Below are 22,694 nucleotides of genomic sequence, written 5' to 3'. Positions count from 1 at the left end.
CCTTTATGATATGATATATGCTTTACATCCTCCATAACTTTCATGTTAGCACATAATTAGGAAGAACTAAAGTTACTAACCTCAAGGCTCAAAACTTAAAAGTACAGGCTGACGATAATCATCGCTTCAACTAACGCTCACATGGTATAGTGCTAGCTACCGCATCCTGCCCCTGGTTTAAATTTACCGCCCTGTTCATCACCAGTTCACTTGACGGCATCCACCGCCACCCCACAGACACAGAGGCGACAGGGCGTGTGTCCGTGTCGTGCGTGCGTGTGTGCCGAGCAAATTCCCCGCCCGGCCCCCAGCCGACGTGGCTCGGCATCCCCAGCTGGATCGCGCAGAAGTAAACGCCCCTACCCGGCTTCCCCAATCCCCACCCCACCTCGTCCCTCTGCTCTCCACTCGCGCTTCTCCCTCCAATAATTCTCTCCGCCTCTGCTCGCTCCTGCTCAAGCCACCACCGAATCAGGCCGAGAGGGAGCGGAGGAGGGAATCCCCATGTCTCCGCCCCTCGCCGGAGCATATCCCCGGCGAGCCGTCGCGGAGCTCCTGCCGTAGGAGGCCAGCTGAGCCTGCGAGGGCCTGATCCGCTCGCTCGTGGCCCGATCGGGATCGATGGGCGGGGAGGCGCCGGAGCCGCGGCGGCTCACCCGCGCGCTGAGCATCGGTGGCGGAGACGGCGGCTGGGTGCCCGAGGAGATGCTGCACCTGGTGATGGGGTTCGTGGAGGACCCGCGCGACAGGGAGGCCGCCTCGCTGGTGTGCCGCCGCTGGCACCGCATCGACGCGCTCTCGCGGAAGCACGTCACGGTGCCCTTCTGCTACGCCGTGTCCCCGGCGCGCCTGCTGGCGCGGTTCCCGCGGCTCGAGTCGCTCGCGGTGAAGGGGAAGCCCCGCGCGGCCATGTACGGGCTCATCCCGGAGGACTGGGGCGCCTACGCGAGGCCGTGGGTCACCGAGCTCGCCGCGCCGCTCGAGTGCCTCAAGGCGCTCCAGCTCCGCCGGATGGTTGTCACCGACGACGACCTCGCCGAGCTCGTCCGCGCCAGGGGGCACATGTTGCAGGAGCTGAAGCTCGACAAGTGCACCGGCTTCTCCACGGACGGGCTCCGCCTCGTCGCCCGCTCCTGCAGGTTCGCGACTCCTCGATTCTCTTGCACCCCTTTTGCTCCGATCTGGTGTGGGGAGAAGTAGCTCGAATTGGGGTTCGGAAGATGGTGACAATGACTGGGCGGGCGTTAGCTACTGTTTGGTTGACTCCCCCCGAAATGGTGTACTAGTAAATAGCACTGAACTGAGCATCTCTTTCTGCACGTAGAAACTCGTTCTACCTTGGGAGGATTTTTCCGAAAAGGTGGCTCTAGATCTGGCGCCCAAATTTGGGCGCCTGACCTCAATGATTAGAGATCGTACGATCAGCAGCACAGAAGGTGTGCAGATGCCTTAAGAGTGCACTTTCATTCCTGTATGATTACAATTCGTGGCTTCATTTGTAGATTTCTCCAAAGAGAATTTCAAAAGAAAAGGTTAATGCAATGGTGTTAACTGTGCATAATTTGATGATTCTGATGCCTTAATTGGATATATGAAGAGAAGGGGAAAGCATTGAGCACATCACTGGAAACAGTGAATCAAATAAGGGAGCATTTAGTTAGATCTACCCGAAAAGGAGTCTTTGAATAACCCTAAATTTAGTAACCTGTACGTCTGTAGTATTGTTTTAACTGTTATACTTATTCATTGCATTTCTTGGATTCTTGGAAACATTTAATACCACAACACTTAAACCACTGAACAATCTGTACTGGTTTGAGTTGACTAATGTGCTTCTCCAGCTTCTGAAATTCTAACAAAATGGTCAAGCAACACTGAAAACAGTGGTATGGGAAAAGTCTAGGTTTTGTTTCCTGATTCCCCTCATGATATACAGTTCAGTGTCAGACACAGCTAGCATTGTTTGTGGAGTGCTAAAGAAAGTTACATTTGTTTGTCCGGACTGCATCCTTTTATTCTACTATTTTTCCCTTTAGCATACTTATAGCTGCTAGTATTGTGATGAAACCATCGCACTAACTTGTTCCGCTAAATTCATCAGGTCACTGAGAACTTTATTTCTGGAAGAATGTCAAATTATCGATCAAGGCAGTGAATGGATCCGTGACCTTGCAGCCAGCTGCCCTGTTCTGGCAACATTGAATTTCCACATGACTGACCTTGAAGTGATGCCATCTGACCTAGAGCTTCTTGCAAGGAACTGCAAGTCACTGATTTCCCTGAAGATTAGCGACTGCGATCTTTCAGATTTAATAGGTTTCTTCCAATCTGCCACAGCATTGGAAGAATTTGCTGGAGGGACATTCAACGAGCAAGGAGAACTTGCCAAGTACGGGAATGTTAAATTTCCATCAAGATTGTGCTCCTTGGGTCTTACTTTCATGGGAACAAATGAAATGCCTATTATATTTCCTTTTTCTGCGATACTCAAGAAGCTGGATTTGCAGTACACTGTCCTCACCACCGAAGACCATTGCCAGCTCATTTCAAAATGTCCGAACTTGCTAGTTCTTGCGGTAATGTCTCCTAGTCATGTAAATTATGAAGATACTCAATTGCTGATCTTTTTCATGGTAACTAACTTTATACATTTTTTCAATAGGTGAGGAATGTGATTGGAGATAGAGGATTAGGGGTTGTTGCTGATACCTGCAAGAAGCTCCAAAGGCTCAGAATTGAGCGAGGGGACGATGAAGGAGGTGCACAAGAAGAGCAGGGTGGGGTCTCTCAAGTAGGCTTGACGGCTATAGCCGTAGGTTGCCGCGAACTGGAATACATTGCTGCCTATGTCTCTGATATAACCAATGGGGCCCTGGAATCTATTGGGACTTTCTGCAAGAAACTTTATGACTTCCGGCTTGTTCTGCTAGATAGAGAGGAGAGGATAACAGAATTGCCACTGGACAATGGCGTCCGAGCTCTGCTGAGGGGCTGCACCAAACTTCGGAGGTTTGCTCTGTACTTGAGACCGGGTGGGCTTTCAGATGTTGGTCTTGAGTACATTGGACAGTGCAGCGGAAACATCCAGTACATGCTTCTTGGAAATGTTGGGGAAACTGATGATGGATTGATCGGTTTCGCATTGGGATGTGTGAACCTGCGAAAGCTTGAACTCAGGAGTTGTTGCTTCAGCGAGCGAGCTCTGGCCCTCGCAATGCTGCATATGCGGTCTCTGAGGTACGTATGGGTGCAGGGCTACAAAGCCTCTCAGACTGGCCGTGACCTCATGCTCATGGCTAGGCCATTCTGGAACATAGAGTTTACACCTCCCAACCCCGAGAACGTACAGTTGAATGAAGATGGGGAGCCTTGTGTAGATAGTCAAGCTCAGATACTTGCATACTACTCCCTCGCCGGGAAGAGGTTGGACTGCCCACAATCCGTGGTGCCTTTGTATCCTGCGTGACTGTAAATACACTAAGCCGGTGTCTTTCTCCCGCAATCCTTTGCTCCCGTAGCCTCCCCTGTCAACAAGAATGTTGATAACTTGATATGTGGTTATTGTATGGATCTAGATGGCTAGCTGCTACGTACTGTAATAAGCTACTGGTAGCTGAGATGTGCTTGAATAAGCGCTTACTGTTTTCGCCTGTACTGCTATCTAATCCTAGGAGATGTATACTGAGTAACGATGGACGCTGTGAGTCTGTGCTTGCTCCCCCCTGATTTGTACCACTGGAGGTATAAAGAATACCTGGGTTTTGGCAGCCTACTTTGAGCATTAAGAAGTTATCCATTGTATGTAGTTGCTCCAAAGTTGTTGAGGCAAACTCAAAAACTGCTTTTTTGTATGCTATGTATGTGCTGAGTGCACGATGTTATGTCAGGGTCATGGAACTCTCTTTATGATGAAAATATTTTTCAGTGGAGATGATGTATATCCATACATGAGAACAGGAAATCATGGACTGCCAGGGAAACACCATTTGACACCATCAAACCAAGGATTGCATTTGCCGCGGCCATGACGGGCATCTTCGCGGTTGCGTTTCCAGCCCTCAGTCAGCATCAAGGATTCTATCGCGGACGTGGCTCCAAGAAGGCGACAGCACGTTATCAAGACCAAAAGGCCGTGTGAAAGAACGGCGCGATCGCGTAGCGCCACACAGCCTGATGATCTCGGCACTAGTTTTTAAGGGCTGGCGTACAAAAGATGCCTCGGATGGTGTCCGCGTCTCGCTCGACACTCGACAGGTGGGGGAAGCCGACCTCACCGCGACGGCGACGGCGACGGCATGCGAAAACGCCAACGGGGAAGCGGCTGACGCTGCTGATCCCTGCGATCCATGCACAGCAAGGTGTCTTCGCCTCTTCGTACGCTCGAAATGCTACTACAAAGCACTTTGTATATATTTTTGTGATTTTGTCCTTGATTGATGAAAACCACTGAATCGAAGCACAAAGGAGAGAATAACGGAGCTGCGTCTAGGTAGCTGACAGCTGGGCCACGTTTCCGATCTTACCTGCCGCCGCAAGTTAGGAGTTAAGACTTCCCGTGCATCGCACGCATCACGGCATCAGGGGGCTTTCCCCCATGTGCATCAGGGATTCAGAGTCACTGATCCGGGACACGAGGATCAGTTCGATACTTTGATCCAGATTCCAGGGCACGGAGCCGGTGTTCAGGCACCGACCGATCCCCCGGTTGGCCGGTTCCCAGTGGTTGCGTGGTGAGAGTGTGAGGCTGCATGCGTCGGTTTTGAATTCTAGAGCAGCGTGAAGCATCGTTCCCAATTCATAGCTTCTGCCAGTATGTAATTCATGCTTTTCTTTCGGCGTAGCCCCATAGAATAAACCTTTTCATAACGAGGAGCAATGTCCCGCCATTTGCGTAAAAGAAGTTTTACTGTCAGGCTGTGGGAAATATTGCGGCGTGTGATCTGTACGGTCTAATCAGCTGGTATAAAAAGTTTGATTAGACTTTGAATTAATTCTAAAACGTCGCGCAGTTTTGGATAGCCTTTTGAATTTACTAACAGGGGTATCCGAAGATGTTTTAAACTATGCAACTCTATCTGATCCTCCATTACGATCCAGTGCTTACTGCTTAGGTGCTCAAATGCTTGCCATGCAAAGGCAAAGGCCACATGGGCGAAGAAAGATATTCATTTTAAAAATGAAGTCCGAGGTTTTGTGACTCTAGTTTTAAAAATACTACCACAATTCAAAAAAACTAGTCCATCAACCCGTGCTCCCACACGGGCTAATATTTTTTTAGAAGCTATTGTATTTAAAAATTATTTAGAAATTAAACTTCTAGCTAATAATCAAAATTGTTCACCTACTACTCTCTTATTTTTCAATACTTCAACATAATACTTATAGAGATATGTATCTATTTTTGTCCAGTTGTGATTGATTTTTAATTAATAATTACTCAATGCACTTTTTCATCCATATTCATATTTTTTCCATTTTGTATCACACCTCCAATCCTCCATACATTATGTTTAGCATACAAATCAATATTTTTCATCGATTCCTCACATACATGTATAAATAGTCTAAATGGTGGCAGTCATCATGTGTATATCCTTTAACTTAGTATTTTTATATTAACAATGACATAAATACATAATTTAAAATCATATATTAATTTACCTTTTAACATTTTTGTATGATGCACATGACGATAATTAGATTAAGATTTAAATGTTTACTTTAGGTTATTTTTAATAACGACATACATGGATAACATAGATAAAATTTTAGAATGACATTTTAAGTTATCCTTTATAATAATGTATATTAGTAAATTGGATGAAGGTTATGGGGTTACTTTAGATTATTTTTTATAATAGCTGAGCTCGGTAATTGAAATATAGGTTTAGAGCTCTTTTTTGAATATTTTCATAATAATAGTGGTGGGTAACTTTTTAGAAAATATAATAGATCAATGGCTATGATTATTAGAGTTTACAGGATTGATGTTTGATGTTTTTAATTTTTATGAGAATTTGTCTCTTTTTTTCTGGCTTGTCTCGTGGGAACTAATGCGAAGCCTCCAATGAAAAAAAATGAGACTATAATGCTAAAAAACTATTACCATAAGCTAGCTCTCGTTTATTAAATATTCGAACACACAATGCTTATATAGATATATACTTAATATCTTCATCCAATTGTGATAGATTTTAGTTAGCAACTACTCTATAATATTTTCATCCACATTTATAATCTTTAACTTTTCACTTTGCATCGCAGGTATGCGCTTGAATTTGTTTAATGAACATTAAGTTTGAGATACAATTTTAGCATAGAAATCTATATTCTCATCACTTTATATCCTTATAAATGGTGACATACATCATGCGTATAGACCTTAATTATTATATCGTATACCAATAGTGCAAGATATAGACGATTTAGAATCATATATTGTTGTATATTTTTAATTAAGGTTATTTGATTCAAACGTAGAGTTACCTCATGTTATTTTTAATAATGGCATGTGTGGGTAATAGAGATGCAAATTTTAAGGGGTTTAAATTTTTTAAGTAATAGTGGTAGGCAATTCAGTTGCAAATTAAGGGGTTATTTTAAATATTGTTTATAATGGCATAAGTGGGTAATTTTGATGAAGATTAGGGGGCTTACTTTAGTTTATTTTATATAATGGCAGAGGTGGGTAATTTATATATAGATTTAGGGGTTTACTTTAGGCTATTTTCATAATGGCATAGGTGGGTAATTTTTTAGAAAACATAATAGATCCAATGGCTATGATGATTTGAATCTATCGATTGATGGTCGGATGTTTTGCTTTTTTGTGAGAATTTCTAGGATTTCTCTCTTTTTTTAGAGTATCCACCTAAGAATCCTAGGTGGCTTCACCTGGAGGTTTCAAAAGAGCCTCCAACTAGTAATAGTAAGATTCTAAGCTGGTCAAAACTAACATCAGCCCAGCATTGGGAGAGCTCCCCAAAATGGCCGAAACGACATACCAGCCCATAATTTTAAAGCCCAACTGTCTTCAGGCCCACAGCGGAGTCTCCTTCCGACTACACGATCGGATTTCCTATCCATCGAGTTGCAATTAAAAGCAACTTCAAAAGGTTGCTAATCTTACCTTCAATATCCTTTTTAGGAGAAAAAGAGAAAAAACGAACGCCAACAGTTCACCAAATCTTTCCAATTTTTTAGCGACGCTAAAAAACAGCCTGCCACCGCGTATATTTTAGCGTTGGTGTTCCTCACCCAATCCTGATTCCCGTACACCCGCACGTCCCTTCTGATGGGCCCAATACGATGACGTGGCCTGTTTTGAAATATTGGGGACAATTTATTAGCGATCTGCTGTGGATTGATATGGTTTTGGGGGAAATTTTTTTAGAAAAACCCCCAATACATAGTTTTGGGGAAGAATTTTTTAGATACTCTTAGAGTTGCTCTTACCCTCATCTTCTAAAGTTCCTGGTTATTACAGAGGCTTCCACCAACAGTTAAGCTAGTACACTAGCTTTAAGCATGTCCATCTCATAGAAATAATAGTTTAGAGATTATCGCTCCAACGGTTTATCTTATAGCACATTGTTCAAAATATCTACATCCTCTCTCATATTTATAAGTCCACTTTCTCTCTAGGAGCTACCTCCTGAATAAGAGATATTACACTCCATCTCTTTACTTTCACTCTCCTTTGTGCAAGCAAAACGACGAGTTTGACTGATCTGGTCTTGTTGCAGGAGGCTTTACGTTTGCCTACTTTCATATTTATGAGAGCATTACGACTGCATCGTATGTTACTTAGCCCTTGTTTAGTTCACCCCTAACTCCTAACTTTGGCACTATGCACAAAGAAGATTCCCCATCACCTTAAACTTGTGGTACATGCATGGAGTACTAAATGTAGACGAAATTAAAAACTAATTGCACAGTTTTGTTGTACTTTGCGAGACGAATCTTTTGATCCTAATTAGTCAATGTTTGGACAATAATTCACAAATACAAACGAAACGTTACAGTGTGCTACAGTGCCAGCACAGTAATTTTGGCACTCCAAATTTTGGCAATCCAAATTTTGGCAACTAAACAAGACCTTAGTCGCTTCCTTTTCTGAACTTCTGACATCAATAATTTGTGAGTTCTGCACGTTAGTCTTAAGCATCTTTAGCTTTTTCCTCTACGCAACTGGTTCACGTATGCAGCTATTAGCAGTAATTGCGTGCACATACTCCCTCCATACTGGTAAAAAATGACGTTTAGGACAGCATTTAGCATACCAAGGAGTGATTAATTAGGGTAAAGTTTTCCCTGTCTACCCCTATTAAATACAGCTGTGGCTGCATTCCATACAAGAAAGTTCCACACCCTTACTGGCTAACGCAGTGGGGGTTGGTGTCTGGTGTTGAGAGCGGTGCGGGTTCGACTCCCCACTGTCTCCATTTTTTTTGTAGTTTTAGCGCATTTTGCATGGCACCGTGCAGCGGCGCATTTTGCATGGCTTGCACATTTTTTTTGTAGTTTTAGCGCATTTTGCATGGCACCGTGCAGCGGCGCATTTTGCATGGCTTGCGCGCGGCCTGGACGATTTCGCGCTGCATGCATGGCGCTTCTACTACTCCAGCCCCGCTTCTTTTTGGCAAAACACACTGGTTGCCGCTTCTTTTTTTTTCTTTGCGCGCGTTTTGAGCGTTTGGTTGCGCGCGTTTTACCAAAAACAGTTCGCGCATTGGACCTTTGGGTTCCAGCGGCCGCCTGGCTATTTATTCCCTTGTTGCATGCGCCTGTGTACTAGACTGTTCATTTGCTAGAACCAGCTGAACACATGGCCAGCAGTTCCATTCGCCTGTAGTATTAGAACCAGTAGAACGCATGGCCAGTTCGTTTGCTAGCTTTGATCTAAACGTCCCTGTAGTAGAAGATGACAATGGCAATGCAACCTTCGATCTCAACGAGCCTGTACTGGAGGATGTCAACGACAACGGTAAGTTTCCTTCTGCATATGATATGATTTGATGGGATTCCATCTCCACGGCATATGATTTCATATCATCATTTACTTTTTTGACAGGAATCGATTTGAACTTGCCTCTAGACGAATATGGCGCGGTTAATTTTGATTTTCTAGAAAACATTGCTGGTAAGAATTTTTTGTTGCAACAAGCATTTCATATCCTTGGTTCCTTGCTGTTTTTTAATGTGTTCTTTTACAACTAGAACATGCTCCCGTTCAAGGGAACCAACGGAGGAAAGACATGCCCGAAGAAGTCAGAAAACAAGTTTTCCAAGCTTTGTTGACAAGAAGCAAGAATGGAGGACTAGGCAAGAATGATACGACAGATGTTGCTGCTCAGTTTGGTCTACACATTCGTGCAGTTCAGCGCCTGTGGAAGAAAGGTAAAATACCACTTGCAAATAACATTCCGGTTGACCTTGGTAGTCGAAAGAAGGGTAGAGTTGGTCGTAAGGCATCTCCTGTTGATTTGGAACAATTGCGTAGCATTCCTCTCAAGGAAAGAATGACCATAGAAGATGTTTGCACCAAACTTAACATGAGCAAATGGACAATACAAAGGCATTTGAAAAAAGGTTTGCTTAGGCGCCACTCTAGTAGCATCAAACCATATCTCACGCAAGCTAACAAGAAGGCTAGATTAAAGTGGTGTGTTGACATGGTTATGAGGGATTTGCTAGCTGATCCAAGGTTTAAGGATTTGTATGACTATGTGTTCATTGATGAAAAATGGTTCTACCTTTATCAAAAATCTGAAAAATATTCAAGCACCCAATTCTCCAGATTTCAACATTCTTGACTTGGGTTTTTTTCGTGCTATTCAAGCAATTCAATACAAGAAGAATGCAAAAACAATAGAAGAGCTAGTTCCAGCAGTGCAAGAGGTAATTTGATCAAATTGTTCACACATGTTTCATTGTTTCATCAACTACAAATTTGCTCATCCATTCATTCATTTGTTGCACACTTGTTTTGTAGGCATTTCTAGATTACTCGGCAAAGAAAGCTAATCGAATGTTTGTAACACTACAAAGTGTTTACATTGAAGCTATGAAGGTGAAGGGATGCAATAAGTTCAAGATTCCTCACATGAACAAAAATACACTAGAAAGAGAAGATCGGCTGCCAACTTCTATCCCTTGTGAACCATCTTTGCTTCACGAAGCCGAGGCTACTCTTGCTGCACCAAACAATTAGAATGATGCTAGTTAGCTTAAGTAGTAGAGACATCCTTGTAAAAGTTAATGAGAACTCAAGCTTGTTATCTTACTGATGCTTTGGCGTCATCCTTCGCGGCTGCTAGCTTCTCGTCGAGCATCTTGATCACGTGTGCAGGTACCTCGATAGAATTTCCATGCATCACGACATTGTTGGGATCGGGAATGAAAATCTCGCAGTCGAACTCGTCGAGGCCGTAAAGCATGGCGCCGAGTTCGTACTCCATGTGGACGAGACCGCAGCGAGAACACGGCCAAAACACCGAGTGCGCACGATTCCATGCTTCGCGGTCCTCATGGACGAGATGACAGCGACCACATGTAAAAGCGCCCGGCGGCAAGGAATCCGGCACCATCTCGGAGTCCGGCGCGAGCTCCTGCAACTCCGGCGTGATGGAGTCCAGCACCATCTCCTGCGACACGGCGATGGAGTCTGGCACGAAGGACTCCAGCAGTGAGTCTGGGACGATCTCCATGGCAAGAGAGAGCTTCATGGTGGAATCCGGCGCCACCTCCTCGGACACGACGGAGTCCAGCGCCATCTCCTGCGGCACGACGGAGCGGACCGGCGAGCGTGAGTGGCGCGGCGAGCGGACCGGCGAGCGCGAGCAGCGAGCAGCGAGCGGCGCGGCTAGCGGCGCGGCGAGCGGCGAGCATGAGCGGCGCAGCGAGCAGCGAGGCGAGCGCGAGCGGACCGGCGAGCGCGAGCGGCGCGGCGAGCGGACCGGCGAGCGCGATGAAGCCATGCGCGCGACGAGCGGACCGGCGAGCGCGAGCAGCGAGCGGCGCGGCGAGCGGCGCAGCGAGCAGCGAGGCGAGTTGGGGCCAAGCACGAGCGGCGCAGCGTGCAGCGATGCGAGCTGGTACTCGAGCGGCGCGCGGTTTTAAGACGCAGACGACCACACGAGAGGGCGAGCGTCGCACGCGCGGCGTGAATCGAGGCGAGCGTCCCACGCGCGGCGCTGAGTAACTGCACGCAGAGATCGATGAGCCAGGGGCAAACAAGTCCAGGGGAGGCGCTGCGGCGCTACAACGACGTTTTATCCGCAAACTGCGTGAGGAGCCAGGACGTCGTTTTATTTGTATACGGAGGGAGTACGTTTGACAGACATCCACTCAAGTAACCCTGCCACAACGATACAATAAAGCGATGTCCTGGCACTCGAGGAGAAAAGGCTTATAAATGCACAATAAAGCGATACAATGATAAGTACTCTTCGACGTACTCCTTCCGTCCCAAATTACTCTCCTGTCCTAAATTACTATTCATTTTGGCTTTTAGCTTTTCTAGATACACTAGGATCTACGGGCAAACTAAATTCCCTCCACAGTCCATAAGCATCGGTACATAAAGAGTCTGTTATGGGTCATGCATGGAGCATGGAGTTGTGATCTAACAACCTACAGAATCACTAAAGGAAAACATCCATAGATGTGTATCACATCAAGCATCTAGGTATATTGCAAAATCTGAACTTTCTACCTCTTTACAATCGTTGTTAGGCTGACAATCAAATTGTTTCATTATTATCAACATTTTGGGATTTCACCCTTCACCACAGTTAATGCAAAACTTCAGGCAAAGACCAATGATCTATGTGTAGCTGCCTAAAGAGATTTTGTGTCCCAAAAGTCTAGGATTCAAAAACGCATCCAGTATTCACAACACATTAGCTATCATGCAGAGTAGATTCACCAGAGTTGGCCGATGACAATTAGCAGCTACAGTGATTCAAATAGATATACATAATAATGCCCAAATCTGAAAAAGCAATATTGAACAAATTGGAAAAGGTCTGCCTGGTTCATTTAAAAAAAAATTGGAAAAGGAGGAAAGAAGAAGAGCTCCAGAAAATCCCTGTTTGCTTTACCTTGCCCCAAAGTGTTTTCTTCTTCTCAGCACCTTAGTGTCAGCTCTCCAAATCCTATTGGAACAGAGGAACGGACAGATTGGATTGCGAACTCCTTTGGCAACCATAGCCTGCTTGTTAATTCACCAATTAGAATATCTTCTCATAAAACTTCTGGGGGCTCCACCTGGTTGAAGCTCTTGAACAACTTGGGCTCTACAAAGAAAGAAAAGTTAAAACTAAAACCTCTACAACCATCACGCTGGAACAAACAAGAAATAAGTAACAGATGAATGCAGATCGTAAATCAAATATGGGGATCACCCCCCGACATGTCTGTAACCTAGAACAAAACAAAGAAAGTATAAGTGCCACTTAAGTCGAAGCATTCTGCAGCATACCATGGAGCTCCTTTGTTTGTAGATAGGGCCATGAGGAGCTGACACAAAAGTACACCATCCATTTCAGTAGCTACAGTGATCAGTTCTAAATCTTTCACAGCAAAATAGATTTGAATCATAAACAACAGAGGATTCATAATTGACACATAATCTGATTCCTGTAGAAGACAGGTTATAGCTAGGACATTAATCTATAGAAAAAAAATATTCTGAGAAGGGAAACCGAAATAGCAACTGACTGTCTTGGAAAGAACAGGTGCCAACTGCCGATAAACACCATGTTTGGATCATTCATAACAGCGATGTTGCCAGTGCATTCCAAGCTGCAGAACAACCCCTCCATTGGTCATTTCAGCAATAACCTAATCATAAAACTGTGCATTACATTCAAAATATTTAATTGGCCCAGGTGAAGATAGAAACCTGCATGTCTCTTAAGTGCCTTTCTCTGATGCTTGAAACAATTGCAGTCAACCAAGTGCTCTGCCTTCTAAGCAATAACAGAAATTCATTAGTAACCACAAGCAAGATTTAATAGTCACTACAAACAGCCATTCATTAGTAATCTGCCTTCTAACAAAAGAAAAGGCATTAGTCACCAAAGGCAATAAATCATTTCATAATATTTTAGCAGATATTAAAAAAATTAGAGATATTCATCTTAGAAAGCATACTGACACGCACTCAGTATTAGAATTATCAGTGGCGCAATATCAGAATAGAGCAGATGATCTGGTGCTTTTTTCCCTAGACATGCATAGATTCTTTAGAAATGAGTTATGTGCATGTGATTGTAAAATATCACTGAGACACCAAGCATCAAATTCACATAGCTCACATTCAGATAGGATTTGGGATAAGGATGGTATCTCCACACCAACAAAGAAAAATTGCAGTGTTAAAGAAGTGGGATGAAACATACATCGGAGATTGAAACATACATCTTTTCCTAGGTGAGAGATCTCCTAATTATCAGCCTGTTCGCTTCAGCTTATCAGCCACCGAACAGTATTTTTCTCTCACAACAAATCAGCCGTTTCAACTTTTCAGCCGATTTATAAGTCCAGCCGAACAGGCATGTCATACTGAGCACTAAAGAAGTGCGATTGAATTCTTCTCTCTTCGAGATTTATTTCTGGTTGTTTCGGTCTGTGAAACACGGATACGCCAGGAAGGGTGCGTATCCCGTTTCGGATACGTATCCGATATGGATACACGGCCGGAATACGTATCCGCGGCGTGTCCGCGTATCCCTTCTTAATTGGGCCGGAAACGAAGGAACGGAAACGTTTCGGCCCAATCGATACGGCCCAGCTCAACTTACCAGTTACCACCATCCCTTGCCCTACTCCCGAGTCCCGACCCTGCGCAGCCGCCTCCGCCTCCCCTACGCAGCGGCGCAGCGCCCGTGTCCGCCGCCCGCCGGCGACCAGCCTCCGCCGGTCCGCCCTCCCACGCGCAGCCTCACGCCTCCGCCTCCCCCACGCAGCGGCGCAGCGCCGGCGGCGAGCTTCCGTCCCTACTCGCTGGCCGGCAGCGACGAGTTTCCGCCCCTGCCACGTGGATCCAGGCTGCAGCGAGTTCCCGTTCTCGATCTCCCCTTCTTCTTCAGTTCGTGGCCGCTGCGACGAGTTCCAGGCCCCTGCGACGAGTTCCTTGAGTTAATCCCCTTCCCCGTTCTCGATCTCCTCTTCTTCTTCAGTTCGTGACTGCTTGTTGCTTGATTTCTTTGCTCCCCACTTCGTCTTCCTCTCCCCATTCTCGATCTATTCTATTTCTGCAGTGCGGTTAGTGACATCCTGTTGCTTCATTGCTTGTATGCAGTAGATGGCGTCTCCAAATATGAGCAGTGCAGCAAGTAGGAACTTGCTGCTGCATGAATTGCAAGCCTGCATGCCTTTTATTAATTTTCTAAATTTGAGACTACTATATTTGAGAGTTGAGGAGACTTGAGAAGGAGAACTGCTGTGTTGGAGTAATAGTACACTTAAGTAGTTAATTGCAACGGTTTATTGTTATCAGTTTTAAAATTTTAATATGCATTATTATTTTTTATTTTATTTTTTAAATAGTAAACGTATGCGCGTATCGGATTTTTTAGGAAATTGCTGTATCCGCGTATTCGTATCCTTCCGACACCGATACACGTATCCGTATCTGTGCTGCATAGGTTTCGGTAGTACAGTCCTCCTGCTTGTCGAAGAAAAAAAGATTTATTTATAAGATGATATGTTCACTAAAATTGGAAGTCACATTGTTACATATTGACTGTGACTGTTAGGAGATTGACAGGTAATACTTGGTAAAAAAACCCATCTCCACTTGTTTATAAGGGTAAAGGGCGCGTACCTAGATGTTTCAATTGGTAATGCTTTGTTTCATGAAGCAGAAGTGAATGTCTATATCAGTGGCACAATCCAAAAACCTGATCGAAGGAACTCTAACAAAAAAATAAGTCAAAGCAAAATATATGTTCATCTTCTTAACCTTGAGTTTTCTGGGACACCTTGAATCCACAACACCCCCCCCCCCCCCCCCACCCCCCCCAAATTTTTTTTTACAAAGATTACCACAGTAAAAATCAAATATTGGAATGCCTGAGAACTCGCATCTTGCCATTCAGCTTATTAGAGGGCACAAATGAGAGAGAGAGGAAGGGAGGGAGATCTTGCGTTTGTGGCTCGTGCCTGTGCTGGGATCGAAGGGAGCAAGACCCTCTCCATCCATGTTTCCACCCTCATGGGTGCAGCTGGCAGCCTTACCGGACCAAGAATGGAGAACTTGTTCGAGAACCCTTGTTTACTTCCCAAGTTGGGAGGTGTCAAATTGGCATTTTGCCATAAATGCGACACTGTAGCGTTTCGTTTGTATTTGTGAATTATTGTCCAAATATTGACTAATTAGGCTCAAAAGATTTGTCTCGCAAAGTACAACAAAACTGTGCAATTAGTTTTTGATTTCGTCTACATTTAGTACTTCATGCATGTACCGCAAGTTTGATGTGATGGGGAATCTTCTTTTTGCATAGTGTCAAAATTGGAAGTTTAGAGGGAAGTAAATAAGGGGCAATTCTAGTCTGGCTGTCCAAGGGCTTATCATGGGCGTCTGAATAGGCAATATTGAGCAGATAAAGCTTCCTTGAAGCAACAAATGCAGCTAAGATCCGCTTCATCCCTCCCGTGGTGCTATCCAGTGCGTACTCGATTTCATACACTGTCAGGCCACCATGACCTGATCTCTCTCCAGCTGAAATCACCTCGGCAGACTTGGTGCTTTCCTGTTTTAAGTGAAAAGATTCAATCAGTTGCCTGGAGGCTAATAGCACTGATTCGCCAAACATATCAAAAGAAGTAAATAGAACACAGGTAGCATCAATGACAATGAGAATCCTGATCAGCACATTAGCAGTTCATCTAAATGGGGCATTCCAACTGCCACACTGTGTGCAAGCATTAATACCTTCTTCTTCTCTGCCTGCAGAAGCCTGCCGGCGACAAACTGCCGCGTCCCAAACTCCGTCAGCGAATTGAGCCGGACAGGATTGACGACAACCCCAATATTGTTAGGCCCCCATTTGTTTCTTTAGTAGCTCCTAAAATTCATGTCACATTCGAAAAATTCATGTCACATCGAATGTTTAGATACTAATTAGGAGTATTAAACATAGACTAATTACAAAAATTAATTGCACAGATGGAGGCTAATTTGCGAGACAAATCTATTAAATCTAATTAGTCCATGATTTGACCTTGTGGTGCTACAGTAAACATGTGCTAATGATGGATTAATTAGGCTTAATAGATTTGTCTCGGGAATTAGCCTCCATCTGTGTAATTAGTTTTATAATTAGCTCATGTTTAGTCCTCCTAATTAGCCTCCGAATATTCGATGTGACATAAATTTTAGTCCAGACTAAAAATCCAAACACCCTTTTACTCCCCTTCCCCTCCCGCTAAAACAGAGCCGTCGCGCCCGCCTTCTCCTCCTTCACCAACCACACCCAGCAGCAGCACATTATTTCACATACGCAATTCGCAATCCCAGTACAAAGAGCATCCTACGCTGCTACATTACATTGCTACGCACGCAGTACATACGTCGTTCAGGTTCAAGTGCTCCTTACCTTGGGCCAGGAGGACGGCTTGAGGAGAGTGAAGCCCTGGTCAGTGTACCGCTCCAGTTCTAGCCCCTCCGGAACTCCACGTTCTCCTTGTGCTTCCGCCGCCGCCGCCGCCTTGGACGCGGAGGCGAAGGGAAGTTGCGACAACGAGGGGGGAAGGGGAGGGCAGTGAGGAACAACGTGGCGGTGGACACGGCTCTCCGGGTCGGGAGCAGAGGCTGGGAGGGGGAGGCCTCGCATTTCGGTGCGACGGCTCGGGCCCAATGCGGGCGGCGGCGGTGTCGGCCGGCGAGCGCTAGCGGCGGGCCGCAGCGGGGACAGACGAGCGTCATCGGTATCTCGTCATGAGCTATGCCGCTGTGGCAGCGCCAGCACGCTGCGAGGTCTCGCCGTCGGACTTGTGGCCGAGATCCGCGCGGGCATCCGGATCCGACGGGCCCGACCATCGACCTTGGTGTGGCGATCCTTTTTGGAGCTCCACCACCGGTGCCGCCACGTGTAGTTGTTGCTCCTTCCCCACCGCCTCCGCCGCCAGAGCGGGTGCCCCAACCTCCATGGGAGCATCGTGGCGGGGTCCAATAAGAGGGCAGAGCAGGCGGGTTGGGCGGGGCGACGGCGACCTCCGTATCGGGGAGGCGGCGGCAGCAAGGGTAGGGTTTGGGTGGAGAAGGGGGGGCGGCGGGTGGAGCAGCAGGAGGCGTAGGTGCTGCGGAGTGTGGACGCAGAGGGTTGGGCGGAAGACGTACGGACGACGGTAATTTGTGAAGGGATTCCGCGGAAGGCGCATCGTCGATCGGAAGGTTGGAAACGACTAGAGGGACATCGGGCGAGTTTTCACGGGAGGGTTTAGGGGGTGTTTGAGTTTAGATCGTGCCACATTGAATATTTGGAGGCTAATTAGAAGGGCTAAATTTGAGTTAATTATAAAACTACTTACACAGATGGAGGCTAAACGGCGAGACGAATTTATTAAGCCTAATTAATCCATCATTAGCAAATGTATAAGCACATTGTTATCGGTGTTTTATACCGGCAGCCTACCAATGGGGTACCCGAGGTAGTCGATTAGTCGGTTGGGGGATCGCCGGACCTGGAACCCGAAGGTAAAAGCGAGGGCACAAGCCACGAATTTATACAGGTTCGGGCCGCCAAAGTAGTGTAATAGCCTACGTCCTATTTTTGGGTGTTGTATATTGCGCCCTGCGCTTGGGTGTTGAGCTTAGGTGAGCTGCCGATCTAGGTACCGTCGCCCTCCTTTATATACTCCAAGGGACGGGAGTCCTAGTCGGATTACAAGGAGGAGTCCTAGTAGGAGTACACGGTATGAGTCCTAGTCGAATTACAGGGGAATCCTAGTAGGAGTCCAACTTCTTCCTTCCTTGCGGGTACTGGGGATCTATCCCCGACAAGCCCCGAGCGCTTCATAGTCGAATGCAGCAGTCTTCGAGTAGTCTTAAGATTTGTGCTGAGTAGTCTTGGTGCTCCTCGAGTACTTTATCTGGTGGAATTTTCAAAGCTTCTCAAAGCTGCCATGAGCCTATGGTGTGCTCAAAGCCTTGATCAACTTAATATTGTAGTCTTCATGTATGGAGGGCGACGAAAAGTTGCACTCCATATGGAGTAGCGCCGAGCCTTAGGTTGAATCGTAGAATCAGGCTGAGGGTCAAAAAATCTTGAATCTTCTTCTTCCGGCTTGAAAAATTATTGGGTGTAGCTTATCAGCCCCCGAGCCTTGAATTGATTGAATAATCAACTCAAGGATCTTCAATCTTCACTCCAGTCATCATCCAAGTAGTCTTGCGGCGTCCAGCCCCCGAGCTTATGTGCCAGGTGAGCCGTAGGAGCCATGTCGAGTAGTTATTGCCACTTAGCCCCTGAGTTTGGAACTAGCCTGTACGCTTGGCATCCTGGAGCATCGTCACCGAAGTTTGATCTAAAAGAAAAGATGCGTACATTATGTAGCATTTTTGCGAAATATTAAAACTGCTAAAATTTATTCAGCGATCAATGTAAACATTGTGTGTCATGCTCTTGTTCCAGTCATACTCTTCTCGAGTAGTTAGCCTATTATGTTTTAGGCTCTCAGTCCCCGTTTAGCCGTAGCCGCTGCGTGTGTGAGAGTTGTGTCTCGTGTACGCGTATGAGCATTGCTGTTTGCACGTGTATGTGTGCTAGCATTTGGCGTCACAGGTGCACCCGAGGCTTTCACGAGTTAAAGCGTGTTCTGCTCGAGAAGAGTAGTGACCTTAAGAGAAGACAAAAAGGAATAGTCGTTGTTGCGATAAAAAGAGAGCGCGGTAGCGCGAGAGAGTTTGCTGCCCTCCGACGAGTAGAGCGTGAGAGGAAAGCAAGTTAGGAAATAGTCAGAAAAGTGACTTAGCTTGATTCGTGGTTAATTGTCGATGAAGCCGTGGCGGTCGTCGATGAAACTGCGACGGTTGTTGATGAAGGCGACTAGTCGGAGTCGATTCCGACTAGTTGCCGACGGTGTGAGGCCCGCCCTCGACTAGTTTTCTAGTCGAGGCGAGTAGTTGGAGTAGTCATCGGTGAGCATCGCGATGTAGTTGGAGCAGTTGTCGGTGAGCGTCGTGATGTAGTCGAAAAAGTCGTCGGCGGGTTGCCGAGCGCCTTCCTAAGGCTGAAATAGTCGTCAATGAGCATCACGACGTGATCGAAGTAGTCGTCGGTGAGTCGGCGTGGCCGGACGTTGATGCTGTAGTGCCCGCGTACATCTTCTGTGCTCGCGAGGTGAAGATCTTATCGGTGCGGTGATACATGCTGCTGGCGCTTTATTATTGGGGGCACTGTATAGCCCGATCAAGGAACATGCAGGCTGTGTACGCCTTGCATGTGTTTTTGACAAGATCCGGTATATTGACCTCCATCGGTGATAGCAGGTAATTTCTTTTACGAAGTACGCCGATGGTAGCCACCTTGATGTTTATTTTGTTGCCGTGGATCCTTCCTCCTTGATCCGCGTGACTATTAATTGCCCTTCCCGCTTCCGTTCGGGACTCGAAATTCTTGTTTGCTTCGGACTTGTCAACAGTAGGCAATCAAATCGTGATGTGCCTGGTCATTGGGCGTGTTTGAACATGCCGAAAACGCAGGTGCAGCTGCGGATGGCGTCGGCGATGGCGTGAAAGGGTCGGCGTGGAAAACCTTGAGGCGGTGCCCGTACGCGTCGCCGCCGCACGACAGGTGCTAGAGCAGCGCGCCCGCCACTGCTGCTGCCAATTCCTCCTTGGCCTCCTCGCGGCCGGACGTGGCAGCGTGGACGGTGGACCCCTCTGCGGAGGAGGCGGTTGACGAGCATATGAGCCGGACGTGATAGAAAATGCATCAAAGGAGATGGGTATGAGACTCATATGAGCTACACCATGGTGATAACCCAACCTATGTGATCGGAGATCCCGTGAAGTAGGATCTGGGAAGAACAAGCCATGGGATAGTATGAGAGTATCCTACTAACCCACTCGAGAAATGATGCAACACTCTCAAACCACTGCATGGCAGGCTGGCTACTGCCTTAATATATTTTGTTGGCTTTAATTAGCAAAGATGTTGCCCTGCAGAACATCTTGGAAAAATAATTATATGAGCCCGACTGTTGTAAGGTCGCAGTCTGTGAGACTTGGGTGATCTCTATTAAGCTCATGAAGAGACCAGGGGGTATGACCTATATGCCCCACCCGCGGGGTAGGCTACAGACAGCCAGGTACTAGTCCCAACTTTGAGTGAAACTTGTTCGCACAAAACTTGCAATTCAAGGCTTAGTCCATTGTTCAAGTTGTGGATGAATGTAGCTTGAAGCTCTAGGCGAGAGTTCAACTTAACAGTCCTCGCTGAAACACTAGTATATAAACAGCAGTGAGAAACAGACAAAATCTCTGATGGGCATTTGAGATCTGGTGGGGGATTGTTGAAATAATGGGCCTAGCCCATAAGTAATTTCAGAATTTCAAATAAATCTCAAAGGCCCATTAGCGTAAAGAGGGGGTACACCATCTATTAGTCCCATATTGCTAATAGATGAGGGTGTTGGGGCTTTTCCTCCCTATATATATGGACCACCTCCCTCATGAAAAAGATGCGATATAGACTACTATACGGGAAGGCCCCCAGGTTAGGGTATCCCTAAAGTGGTCTGTACTAGTTAGGTTTTTGCCTCCTCTCGCTGCTGCGCCGCCACCGTAGTCTACTCCATCCCGATTGTCGGCGTGCACCGGCGATTGGGAGAGCAGGTCTTCGGAACCGTCGTCTTCAGCGATCCTGCACCGGGAGAGGGCGAATAAGGTTTTTGGGAAGCACTCTGCGCGACTGCTCGATCGCTTCCTCCGCTTCGTCAAGTTCTTCGTCGACTCCTTCACCACGGCTCGTCTACCTCTTCGTCGCTCGGGCGTCACTCGTCGTCGCGAACAACGTCAGGCTGCTGATCGTCGTCGCCTGCTGTACCCGGTAGTCGTCCAGGAGCCGGTCTTCATCAAGAAAGAAACGTACGATCTCTTATCTCAAATTATGTCTTCCATACTAGCTATTATGATCTGTTGCAGTCTGATAGCACTGGATAGTATGATAGAATGTGTGATTCTATTTGCAATGATAGACTTGTCTAGATCTTGCGTAGACATGTCTAGTTTAATCTGCTATCTCTTCATTGTATTCATGATTTATTTCTGGATTAAATTAAAACTAAAAGTGCTTATATATCCAACAGGTACCCTCGCCCTCCTTTATATACTCAAGGGGGCGGGAGTCCTAGTCGGGATTACAAGGAGAAGTCCTAATAGGAGTACACGGTATGAGTCCTAATCGGATTACAGGGGAATCCTAGTAGGAGTCCAACTTTTTCCTTCCTTGCGGGTACTGGGGATCTATCCCCGACAATTGTCAAATCACGGACTAATTAGGTTTAATAGATTCATCTCGCCGTTTAGCCTCCATATGTGTAATGGATTTTGTAAATAATCTATATTTAATACTCCTAATTAGTATCTAAACATTCGATGTGACATGAAATAAAGTTTAGCCCGGTCCAAATCCCCCCTTAGTTTTATTACCAGATATAGTTTTTGTTACGTGTCTGGACATAATCTATGTCGAGGGATATGTTAAAGGTTATATATTAAAAAATTAAAATAAATAGTAATCTGGAGTAGATCTCTTCCACACTGGACCATGCAGCAGAACATGTTTCTCGGTTATGTTGGAAACATATTATGGATTATCCCTTTTTTTGAAAAAAGGTGGCACTACGCCGACGACATGTCAGAGCGCACAATGGCATAGTGCCAGCCACCTGATGTGTTTGGGCACTTGTTTAATGACTAGCCAACAAGAGATGAGTAGGATGGTGTCTGCATCTAGCTTTTGAAGTATGTGGGAAACCGATCTCATCGAAACGACGACGTCCGCGCCAGCGTTTCTATCATCTTTTGATCCAAACCTAATATAATGTTCACGATATTTTTTGTCCATGCAAATCATGGGAAGGAAAGGGAAGATTTGCGGCTGCACTCTAGCTCGCCTAGCATCTGGCTCATCGTGTCTGTCAACACGGGTGCTTCCTTCCAGGCCGCGATCCACGCGACCCTGATCCTGTGACTCCGTGAGGAAATGATCCTCCAGTTCACTCCAACCCCATTTGGGAGGACTTCAACTTCGATTTCTCCACCGGCTGAAGCTGGAGCCCTACCAAACGATAAGATGGCAAATGGCTTTGGTGGAGAAGCTCCACGAATCGCGCTGACTGGAGCCGATTGAGGGAGCGGGAGCTAAAAAAATTAGCTCCCCACGGTTTCTCGCGTCGTTGGACACCCTTGTCCCTCTAGTGGGGCCCGCAGGTGGAGGTGGCTGGTGGGCGCAAACGAGGCCTGAGGGCGGCGGCGTGGGAGTAGAGGCGCGGGGTGGTGGTGGCCGGCGGCAGACAAGCCGCAATGGAGGATGGCTGAGGACGGCAGGCGGCGGTAGGCGTGGGGCAGAGGTGGCCGTCGGCGCGCTGGGGCACGGGGCAAGGCGAAGCTGGGGGGAGCTGGAGGGCGCTGGGCGGGTGAATGGATAAGAAAGAGAGAGGAAGGGAAGCGAAGCGAA

The 22,694-nt window shown here is 46.5% G+C and overlaps 1 protein-coding gene and 1 long non-coding RNA gene across 2 annotated transcripts; both read left to right on the top strand.

Moving 5' to 3' along the window:
* Positions 1 to 366: 366 nt before the first annotated feature.
* On the top strand, positions 367 to 3,772 carry LOC117848767 (coronatine-insensitive protein homolog 1b). The gene is made up of 3 exons (XM_034730302.2): positions 367 to 1,139; positions 2,102 to 2,576; positions 2,663 to 3,772. The coding sequence occupies exons 1-3, from the start codon at positions 622 to 624 to the stop codon at positions 3,464 to 3,466; spliced, it is 1,797 nt and encodes a 598-aa protein (XP_034586193.1). The 5' UTR covers positions 367 to 621; the 3' UTR covers positions 3,467 to 3,772.
* A 10,027-nt stretch (positions 3,773 to 13,799) lies between these two features.
* LOC117849816 (uncharacterized) lies at positions 13,800 to 14,544 on the top strand. Its single transcript, XR_004639097.2, has 2 exons — positions 13,800 to 14,144; positions 14,309 to 14,544. It is a non-coding gene; the product is annotated as an uncharacterized lncRNA (long non-coding RNA).
* Positions 14,545 to 22,694: the final 8,150 nt, after the last annotated feature.

This window comes from Setaria viridis, chromosome 3 (genome assembly GCF_005286985.2).
Source record: "Setaria viridis chromosome 3, Setaria_viridis_v4.0, whole genome shotgun sequence".
NCBI lineage: Eukaryota > Viridiplantae > Streptophyta > Magnoliopsida > Poales > Poaceae > Setaria > Setaria viridis.
This window is presented reverse-complemented; position numbering and strand designations above follow the sequence as displayed.